The sequence below is a fragment of the Tachypleus tridentatus genome, chromosome 6 (assembly GCF_004210375.1).
Source record: "Tachypleus tridentatus isolate NWPU-2018 chromosome 6, ASM421037v1, whole genome shotgun sequence".
In the NCBI taxonomy this organism is placed as follows: Eukaryota; Metazoa; Arthropoda; class Merostomata; order Xiphosura; family Limulidae; genus Tachypleus; species Tachypleus tridentatus.
In genome coordinates, this window is record NC_134830.1 from 77,031,029 (window position 1) to 77,043,093 (window position 12,065).

At 33.1% G+C, this 12,065-nt stretch overlaps 1 protein-coding gene across 2 annotated transcripts in view; it reads right to left on the reverse strand.

Annotated features, from left to right (window-relative positions):
- Positions 1-12,065, reverse strand: part of LOC143252850 (cell adhesion molecule Dscam1-like) — a 133,906-nt gene that overhangs the window by 9,833 nt on the left and 112,008 nt on the right. For both annotated transcript variants that reach the window (XM_076505622.1, XM_076505621.1), the window contains exons 19-23: positions 9,385-9,483; positions 7,994-8,179; positions 5,233-5,532; positions 2,090-2,269; positions 1,278-1,433 (exon numbers count right to left, since the gene is read on the reverse strand). In XM_076505622.1, the coding sequence (XP_076361737.1) occupies positions 1,278-1,433; positions 2,090-2,269; positions 5,233-5,532; positions 7,994-8,179; positions 9,385-9,483 (921 nt within the window). The remainder of the gene's footprint in view (positions 1-1,277; positions 1,434-2,089; positions 2,270-5,232; positions 5,533-7,993; positions 8,180-9,384; positions 9,484-12,065) is intronic.

The following is a 12,065-nucleotide window of genomic DNA, read 5'->3' on the forward strand; positions in this document are numbered from 1 at the left end:
TGGCGTCGGAGGCTTACGTATCGTAGAAGGTATGATGCGAGGATCACAGTACATCGAAGTTTTGCAGAGAAGAGTCGTTCCAGAATTGAAAAAGAGATTTCCAGATGGATCTGTTTTTTTTTTCAGCAAGATCTGACTCCGTGCCCCACATCAAAACTTGTGAAGAATTTTATGACTACAACGCGAATAAAGGTGCTGGACTGGCCTGGAAACTCTCCGGACTGAAATCCTATTGAAAATCTTTGGGTGATTTGTAAAGAAAGACTTCGGGGAAAAGACTGCACTACGAAAGATAAGCTAATTGATGCCATAATTGAGGTGTGGTACCGTGATCCAAAAATTAGTAAAGATTGCAGTCAACTCATGGACTCGATGCCAAAACGGATTAAAGATCTTCTGAAAAATAAAGACGGTCATATCATGTATTAATTTGTGAGTAATTTTTGAATTCTCAGAAATAAAATGCAAAAAAATTGAAAAAAATCGTAATTTTCCGTCTTGTTTCAATTAATTTGCACAAGGGTGTATAATGAACAAATAGTGTTCCTAAAACTGCTGTATTTTAAGTTTTTGTTCATTTGAGGCCTGTGAAGTAATTTCAGCAAACTCTGAGGGGGGGGAGTTGAACCTTAATTTCTATAAAATACAATAACTCTTGATGGTGTAATACGTTTTGGAGTTCATACATCAACTGTAATAACTAAGTAAAAATCAGAGGGTTTTGAGGAACACATATAGAAAAAGAAAATGAAATGTCAAATCTGTAGTTTGCATATATCAATATTAGTAATTACTCCTAAACATAGATCAGACATTTTACTGTTTAAAAAAGAAACTGATTTACTGAAATACAAGTTTTTCACATGATTTTAAAATAAGAATATGTTCTAGCAAGCCTGAGTATGTTAATTCACCAGTCTGTGTCTTTCTGCTCATTTGAGAAAGAATTTCAAGCAGATTTCCATCTTCAGAGTTAATTTATTAGCTTAAGTCTGTCAGTAGCTAAGCTGTCACATTTAGATTGCATTACAGTGTCAAAAAGAGGTAGTGCAAAATATATCGTATTTGATATTATAGATATGAGCTTTAGAAATACTGTAACTTACTAAAAATATGGTATGGTAAACTACTGTGCTTAAAATATACCTGTTAATAATGATGAAGAGAGAGAAAAATGAAGCAGTAAAAACGTAGTTTATCTTTATGAAATCAACACAGTATTTTATATTTCAAATTTCATGATGTTTATAATGGCAATAATATTTAATTAACATTACCTCTGGTTCTGTCTTGAGAATCTAAAACAGTTCTTCTTGTGGGAGAGGAATAGTAGCTCTGCCTCCCTGTCCCAGTTTTGTTAGATCCTGGGAGTTTTTCTGATAATTCTCCCATGACCATGTTCTCGTCCTTTGGATGTTTTACACGTTGATTACCTGCAGATATGTTTGAATTAGTGAGCAACATGATAATCGTTTGCTCTTTTCTAATCGTCTAGAAACAGTTACTACGATCAACTTCCGTTGTTTTTGACAACTTGAAAACATCAGCATCTGAACTGTAACTAACTTAAAAAAAGACACACGTGAGTGTGCTAGGCAGCGTTTTAAATATTAAATTATAATAACATGCAAAACATGCCTTAATATGTCATATTTATTGTTCAATGGATTTTTTAATGATTCACTATTATAAATATAGTCTTATATAAGAACGTATCGAAAAATAAAATTATTTTCTAACACAAAAGAACAATGATTTAGGAAACAGAATTGGTTACAGAATTAGATACGAGTAAAGTAGGTGTTGAAAGATTTTGCCAGAGTATTATGAGCTACTATAATATAAATAAAATACTAATTCACAACAAAGTTTTGGGGAAACAGAATTATTATAGCTCAGAAAGGATAAGTCGATTTTTAAAACAAATGTTAATTTAAAACGTTAATAAAATACTTTTTACGTATTACCGAAAACTAAAAAAAAAAGCGTTATTTCAAGATTATTTACCGGTCTCCAGTTAAAATCAAGGGTTCGATTCCCGTTGTAGATTTGCAATAACAAAACACACAGACATACACACATTACTTGCCGTTTGTTGTCGAATGTCGGCTGCTGCTCTCTGCCGGATGCTTACGTAAACATACCACTGAGATGACAATAATAACTATAATTACAACAGCAGATACAACAACAGGGACAATAAGGGCTATGTTGCTATAAAACAGTAAACCAGAACCTTTTTGGTTAATCGTTGGAAAAGCCGTAGCAACTGAAAAAAAATTTGTATTATTTTTAGACACTTGAAACTAAATGTTATGGAAGTTTAGCTGTATTAAATATATAAGCAATAATTTAATGTATTAGTTAAACTAAAAAAGGAAATTACATTTGTAAATCAATCATTAAAACATTTTGTGTTAAGTACATGTAACAGAATATAAATCAGTTTAGTTTAGGTGTCGTTGCACAAATAAAAAAATAAAGAATTTCTTACATACAAGACCCACTGAAAGATACAACTGATATACAGTAGAGCTATATAATATTTTACGGGTTGATTCAATAATAAGAAGGTTGTTCAGATTGACTCCTTAAATGCAACCCACATTTAGTTTAGTTACTTTAGTAGAACAATATCGAATTAAGACAAATAGTTAATTATTTAAATTATTATGAAATAGAAATATTTTGAATATATTAGAGATTAATCTTGTTTGTTTGGGAATTTCGCACAAAGCTACTCGAGGGCTATCTGTGCTAGCCGTCCCTAATTTAGCAGTGTAAGACTAGAGGGAAGGCAGCTAGTCATCCCCACCCACCGCCAACTCTTGGGCTACTCTTTTACCAACGAATAGTGGGATTGACCGTCACATTATACACCCCCACGGCTGGGAGGGCGAGCATGTTTAGCGCGACGCGGGCGCGAACCCGCGACCCTCGGATGACGAGTCGCACGCCTTACGCGCTAGGCCATGCCGGGCCAGAGATTAATCTACTTGGAAGAATAGACAAAATAATATTATTACTACGACAAAAAAGAGAGAAAAATAATCATATATTCAGGTCTCTTATCAGAACCATTTATAACAAGCTTTAATTTCCTTGTTGCATATGGATTTTATTTTTAGTCATTTGTGTACACTGAACTCCGTAAGCGCGCACAAAAACATGTGATGAAATCAAGCATAACAGCTGTTTCATTCACTAGATAATCAAAACCAAAACCCAACAATGACAGGGAGATGAATGGATACTTAAGCAAAGGTAAGTTTGCATCTATGATTTATTTACCAATCAAACGAATATAAATAATTCAGAAAAATAGATCATGCCATTTCAGTTATGATAAAACTAACTCTATGTATTTGCTCATTATTTTGTAAATGTATTTTTTCTTCATTCACATGTCTCAAAAACGCACAGTTCTCAAATGATTTTGTAAAATCAGGGGTTTATTTATGCCAGTGTTCAGAACACCTATAAAACGAACACACAAATGCATGTCTACCAAAAAAACTTTCAAAGCTCTTTTATAATTTAATCGCATAGTAATTTTAACATTGTTTATATGGATAATACGCTAATTAATAATGACATTTTTAATGGACAATTTTAGAATGGCATAAATTCTTTAAAGTTGCCTTTCTTCTCTAACCAATTGGGATCGACTAAGTCAGGGGCGGATTTTCTAATGACCAAGTTTATAACACCCATGCTAATGAAGACATTTTTAATGACCACTTTTAATGTGGCCATTATAGAGACATGTTCCTTAATAGTTACTTAAGTGGTAAATTCTGAAAGCCAATTTTAATAAGATAACTTCAAAGTAGGATTTATCTAACGACTAGTTTAATATGAATACTTCTGCGATAGCATTTTATCGGCCAGTTTTATTACAAATAATCTGCTTTTACAATAGCTTCTCTATTGGGCAATTCTAATACAGCTACTTTAACAATTTCCTTCCAGCATAGATAACCATGGCATTTTACGTCGTAAAACCAAAAGCAAAGTTTTATTTTACACAAATACTTTCAACTTCCTTCCTGTGAAATTTCCAGTGAAATTGCCAGCTGAATTAAGATTGTTTCTGAAACGGGATTTATAGTGCGCCATATTGAAATAATATATTTTTAGTGAATTTCTAATGCATTTTTAAGAATTAGATTCTTGTGTTTAAATAACTAAAGACATTTGATTCTTTGGTTTATTTATTTTATTTTTACAGTCAATTTTAATATGAAATTCAAAACAAACAAACAAACAAACAAACAATTAACAATAGTAATTTCCATGGAAATAACGAAAATAAGAAGGCTATACAACAAGATCTTTACATGTATAGTAAAACACAAATAGATTTTGAAGTGAATAGTTAAACATTTCCTATATATGTAAAAACAACTGGTATAGGTTGAGAAAACTTTTTATGTAGAGGAGCGAACAACGTTTCGACCTTCTTCGGTCATCGTCAGGTTCACAAAAACATCTAAGCACTCCCTCTACATTCCTACACTCAATTACAAAACCCCCTTCAAACATGTGGTCAGTTATCGGTCAGTTACCTCTTTCTTTCTTTGTGAACCTGACGATGACTGAAGAAGGTCGAAACGTTGTTCGCTCCTCGACATAAAAAAATTTTCTCAACCCAAACCAGCTATTTTTACATATATATTTTTCTCTACAAGTGAGTTTTCTCGTCATCATGAAACATTTCCTACGTTACCTTTCAAACAGACTTCACTAGCTAAAAAACTCACAAAATATGATATCCTGGAAAATCTGTTGTTTTCATTTAAAAACGAGAAATTTCAAGGTAGCTACAAAAAGCGTCTCAAATTTAAGAACAAATTTCTTGTTAGGGTTGTCTATACATTTATCTTCATATACAACAGCAAAAGCACTCTCATAAAAAAAAAACGATCAAATAGGAAGGAACCTGCGATCTTTAATAAGAGTGGCTAGCAACCCATGATCACAATCGTGATATTATATTCTTAAAGATAACAACAAAGATGTACACATACATACATATATATATATATATATATGCACAAACACAAGCCATTATTTATTTTATTTTTTACTTCTTCAGTGAGCTTTTAATGAGTGAGGGCAAAAATTTCTTTATTTCACTCTAAATTATATTCTAAACAAATAAATGCGATATCCAGTAGCAATGTTAATTATTTAATTTTTTTTGCTGAAGAATTTATTTCTAACACTCACCAAACGTTGGAGCTAAACGGTGAGTCTGGAACTGATATTCAGTTTGTGTTACTCCCCCATCTCCGTGAGCAGTCACTAGCAGGTGATAAACTTCTCCTGATTTCAAAGATCGGATTGTGAATTTTCCATTGTTCGAAGGAACCTGGTTGGAAATGTTATACCATGTGTGTTGAGACTTGGGCTTATACAACACTGTGAAGGTTCTGATAGTGCAACCACCATCTTGCCAGTTTGTCAGGAGAAGTGTCACGGAAGTACCATGTATTTTGAGAAAGTTATCCTTAGAAGGAGAGACTGGGGCTAGAAAAATTTAAAAAATGTGGACTTACAAAATGAGATAAAGAAGCAAACATAAGCATACACACGTGTGTGTATATATATATAGATATATATCATTTGTTTGTTTTGTTTTTGTCATAAAATATTTTCTTGTTTGTAAAAAATGTCATAAAAATCCATTATTAGAAGTTTATACGGTATTTTCTAAATTCTGTGCACCAAACAAACATAACAAATGTGTGATTTCCCATTTATCAATTGATTTCTCAATGTCCTCACCCATAAAACGAGTGGTATATATATATAATTTGTTATTTTAACTCAAAAACAGGCCTAACAAAAACAAATTAACTGAAAAGATCCCAGGGTACAAGCTACATTGTAGGATTATAAAATATACCCTAGGTTTTGGAGATGATTGTGGAAGTAGGACCTACGTAGCGGTTGGGATACACCGTCTGTCAGTCTTAACCTCCATTCACCAGTCGTACATAAGAAATAAAGAATAACAATAGATATAGAATTAGAAATAAAAATTGAAATTAGGAGAGCAGAATGTGAGTGCTCAAGCCCACAACGTCCCACATCTATACCACCCTTCACTGCTTACATTCAGTTTTGGGAAGGTGACGGCTCTCCCAACTAAAGAATTAACTGAAATAAAAAATAAACAAATAAGGTACAACCACTTGGAGGTACGTAAGATGAAAACTTCTCTTGATGTTAACATCCAGCCCCCAACATGGTAGAAAGACACTAACTGACAACATAGCAAACAAACTATACTAGCATGAAGCGTCCCATCAAGTCATTCAAACTACTATAGCTCCCGACCATCACCTATTCATCAAGTCTACTGTGACTACTATGCCCTAAACAAACCTTTATATGCAACAAGGTGTACATCCGCATAAAGTAATGCAAAGTTGTTAAATGACTTTATTCTTAACTAAAAACAGTTATTAAAAATTTTATGTAAAATTTCTCTAATTTTAATTTCCTTATATTTATTTCACACGTTCTTGTACTTGCTACAGAATAATTTAATAATTTAATTTAAAGTTTCTTTATTAAATCCATTAACTATTAATTTTTGTATTAGTATTTCAACATAGCTGATAACATATTGTAGTTTATTACAGATTTTACAATATCTGAATAACTGCGAAGTTATAATGCTTGAGCACCCACATCTCATTCTCCTAATTTCTAATTCTATATCTATTGCTATTCTTTATTTCTTATTAAGACTGGCGAATGGAAATTAAGACTGATAGATAGTGTATCCCCACTGTTAAGTGGGTTCTACTTTTCAGTCACCTTCAAAACGTAGGGGACATTTTATAATCCTACATTGTAGTTTGTTCCTTGGAATCTTTTCGTTGATGTAGCGTTTTTTTTGTTTAATTTGTTTTCGAGTTAAAATAACGAATTACATGGTTAGTCAAACGTTTGGATTTGCTGTTTTTAACGCAGTTTTTTTCTTATGATTTCACTTATTTTATTATTTAACTTCATTAAAATGTAATTATTTTCACTAATATATATATGTACATATTATATCCACAAAAATTTCAAGCCATAAACCAAAACACATTAACATGAAATAAAATACGCAACATATTAAAAAAAAAAGGATCTCAGAGTACAAGCTAAAACGTGGGATTATATGCAATGTATTTTATTTTATGTTAATGTGTTTTGGTTTATGGCTTGAAAATTTTATGGTTATAATATAATTAATCAGAGGTTAGGATTCGCTGTTTTTAACGCAGTCCATCCTCATGATTTTGTTTATTCATTTAGCTTTATTCAGATATAATTGTTTTACATAATACGTCCATAATTTTGATAAAGCTGATGAGTTGTTTATTTTATTAATTTTTGGCGCAAAAATACACAAGTGTTACTTCCACTACGCATTTCTCATTTTGAAGTGATAGTCTGAGGGATTGCTGATGATCAACGTTACCCTCCGTCAACATGTGAACTTCCTTAACGCGGCCTCAAAACACGGAGTGCGATTTTTCTTCAGCAGTAATAGGGCGAAACCATGAAATTTCAAATCCATCGAAGTGTGTTCGCTCAAGCTTGGTATTAGAGAAACGTTACCCATGACTTCATTATATTTGAGCTATTTTAACTTTATGATTGCATAATAAAGCCAGTTGTTTTATACTCTAACTTTTTATTATAATGATTGCTGAATTTTGACGCAATAAGTTTTGTTTCGAGATTATTCGAGAGCCGAAGAAAATTATTATAGGCTATATGAGACAAACACATCGTGTAAAAAATACAATTAATTTTAAGCCTATAAAACACGCACACTATTCTGAATAAATAAGTAATAAAACATACACTCATTTTTCTTTCTTATCTGAAAACAAATGTTCTTTTTCTCAATGTTAAATCTATCATATTCATCAACTTTGCACACTTTTGATAAAACTATTAACTTGGTATCAAAACATATACTTACCAGCCTCTTTTGTTTTAAAATGTATGGTCTGACTTGGTTCACCAGTACCAAGAGAATTCGAAGCGGTTAAATATGCTTCGTATTTCGAACCGCATTGAAGGTCATTTAGGGTCACGGAATTTACGCTGCCATCTAGACGTTGTTTGTGCCATTCACTTCCGCTGGTTTTGTACTGAAATACGTATTCTGAACATTTAAAAGAAATTATTAATGAGAAACGATAGTTTAAATAATTTATTCTCAGTGATTTTCAGTTTAGTAGTCGATTATTACAGAAACGAAAAACACAACATAATCAATACCCTGGGAAAAGTGGTCATCCATAATTTAGATGCAATAAACCCACTACAATGCGTGATGACGAGAAACCTATTTGAAATAAAAACGTATTCTTAAGACGTATGGTATGGGTAATAAAACTTTAATTGAAATAAAGCACAGAACAACGATTCGATCTTCTTGGGTCATCTTCAGGTTAACAACAGTTAACAACTGGAAGGGTTAACAACGTTTCGATCTCCTTAGGTCATCTTCAGGTTAACAGCTGAAAGGGCCAACGTGTGCAGTGATGGGCGTGGAATACGAGACTTGCAGACTGGGAGTCGATCGTTTTAACTACAAACCTATGTCACGATCTGTTACCGCAGCTAAACTCATTAGACAAACTCTTTGTTATTATATATGGTAATCTGATTTTGTTTCGAATATCGAAACCATAAAAATGATTTGAAACCAAAAGTGTAAACAGAAAGTAAAATGCTTATTTCAAAGCAGTATATTAGTCGAACAAATAATGTAATAATCTCTCTTTGAACGTGAAAATAACATCGCAGTCTGCTAAATAATGTAATATTTAATATACACACATACACATAATTAACTCAATATGCTAAAAATAGAACACTTCCTGGCTTCTACTTCAAATCGTAATAAGATGAAATCCATAATCCACTGATTTTGCTAAACAAAACTTTCCTCATAAATCACATTGATTTTTATGTTGTAACATAATTCCCTCGAGAATCTTAAACTGCATTATATTCCTTTTAAAATGATGAGATTCAGCTGATATGTTACTCTTACGTATAAATGTGATGAGTTACACTAGACTGCATATATTTTACATTTATCGTGATGGTTCTGAAACCATATTTCTTGGGCTTACAAACTTTAAATTAGACACTATCGATAATTTTTTTTCATTTGAAAACAACGTCACGAAACAAAGAAACATCAGTCAAACTATTTATTTTCTCCTTAAATAGTAAGCTCGATCCACTTTTTCATGCACGTTTTTACAGGATGGTTAAATATTTACGTTAAATAGCTGGTGTATAAAACTATACAGTTTTAACAATTTTAACAATTCTAACACACAACTCTATTCTCACCAGAAACTATAGATTTGTCTTTCGGATCTCTTTTCCACTGAAATACTGCTGAGGACGAGGTTAACTTTGAGATGGTGATCACTGGAGACGTAGGCGGCGCTAAAAAATTATAGTTGGAACTAATATTAAAGAAAATAATAAGCGGCATTATACTGAATGAATTAAAATCAATAAATTTGTTGTCTCAACCTTAACATGTCCGAAACATGATACGAAGTTCATGCCATATAAAGTTATTCTCATCTTTTGTTTTCTATGTTAATTAGAACACTTTAATTTATTCTAACTTTTAACAAAGCTATGCGGTTTATTTACACTAGACATAACACGTTTTCAAGTTGAAAAAATAATCCAAATTTGTCATAAAACATCCTGTTTCCTAAATATACTTTAATAAAGTAATTCCGACAACAACAGTGTAGACAGAAACCTAAAGAGTGTTTGTGTTAATTTGGAGAGGAAAACGAAACCAGTAGAGAACTCGTTTTAACGAATTTACCGTTGTACATTTATTTTTGTGCCTATGCCTGTCTCTGTATAGTTTTCTTTTTGTCTGTGACATATACTCTTAACTGTGTATTGTGTGAGTTCAGTCTGTTCTAGAAAGTTGTTCGTGTACGTAAAAATCAACAATACTTGTTGGACGAGAGCGCGCGAGAATATTGTCGAAATTTCTATAGATTCGTGTGATTCCTATGAAAAGCGGTTAGTCGAGAGATGGGAGAGGAGAATATTATTGGACAGCAACAATAAATGTACTACATAGGCCTAAGAAGCTACAATTGTAATTAATGCCTATTAATCTGAAAACTGCAGAATTTAACCAAGAATGTTATATATTTCGAACATTACAAACCATTCAACTTCAGTGAATTATTTCAGACGTTATGATTTCTATGAGGATATTAAATGTCTTTACTGGAAGGAGTCAGCTAGTACTCGGTGTCACTAAAGAGGGTCAAGAGAAAGACAGCGTTAGCTTAGGCGAGGCGTAACATATCAACTCATAATTAATTTGCTTGTCGTGGACCTGGACCATGGATAAAATATTTGTTCTATAATAGATATAAGATTCACTATAGCTTGTAAGTTTATTTTCAAGACAGCTGGTATGGGTTTTAAAACTTTAATTAAAATATAGTACAGAACAATGTTCCGACCTTCTTAAGTCATCTTTTGGTTAATAAAGAGAGTTTGCAACTGAATGCTGAGCACATGTTTTAGAGAGGAGAGAGTAACGTTGTACTGTGGACCTCGGGGACATTCCTGCTTGGCAAACAGGTTTTACTTTTCACTGAAAACTGTGCATTTTTATGATGTATTTTGAGTCTGTTTTTTTCACCTTTTATATACGGTTTGCATACATATGGGTGCAATGCAGATAAAGAGATGAGACCGTACCCACCGCACCCACTACCTATGAGCATGAATAATAAACGCAAGTGTTCTAAAAATGAGTTTGAAATACAAGACATAATTAAGTTCTTCTCAATATTTTAATACAGGACTGCAAATGAAATAATGAAACGAATCACATGATGCACATGAATAATTTGTATATATACACGAATATTCATTCATACATGAACTTATATAATCGAATTTATTACTTCCCCTCGCTGGTACAGCGGTATGTCTCCGGATTTACAACGCTAAAATCAGGGTTTCGATTCCTCTTGGTGGGCTCAGTAGATAGCCTGCTGTGGCTTTGCTATAAGAAAACACACACACACTCGAATTTATTTATTTAATTATTTTTTCTAACCCGAACAGCAGAGAATAAACTTGGTGCATATGGTACAATAACACTAACTATAGACTGTTTACTTAATATCATTACACACCGTTCAGACAACATATAGGATGTCCAAATTTTCCTTTCGTTCACGCAGAACTGTGATTATTTTCTATCATGCATACTAGTTGACGAAACTTTGAGTTATATGTATTTCAGTAAGTAAAGACGGTGTTATCAGGTTCTAAAAATTACAAAATCAATATTTTAATTGATTACATTAAAATTCCTAAAAAAGGGAATTTTGTTTGTTATTGTTTGTTTAATTTTGCGCAAAAATCCGCGAGGGCTATCTGCGCTATTCGTACCTAATTTAGCAGTCTAAGACTAGAGGAAAGGCAACTAATCATTATCATCCACCGCCAACTCTTGGGTTACTCTTTTACCAAGGAATAGTGAGATTGACTGCAATTTATAACGTCACACCGCTGAAAGGGCAAGTATATTTGGTGTGACGAGGATTCGAACCCGTGACCACCAGATTACGAGTCAAGCGCTTTAACCACCTGACCATGCCGGATTTGTTTATTATTTAACATGGGGCCCGGCATGGCCAAGCATGTTAACGCGTGCGACTCGTAATCTGAGGGTCGCGGGTTCGCATCCTCGTCGCGCCAAACATGCTCGCCCTTTCAGCCGTGGGGGCGTTATAAATTACGGTCAATTCCACTATTCGTTGGTAAAAGAGTAGCCCAAGAGTTGGCGGTGGGTGGCGATGAGTAGCTGCCTTCCCTCTAGTCTTACACTGCTAAATTTGGGACGGCTAGCACAGATAGCCCTCGAGTAGCTTTGTGCGAAATTCAAAAACAAAACAAAACAAACAAATTATTTAACACAGTTTGAAAAGCCGACAAAGTAACAAACGTTGATTTTAGCACACCTGTGG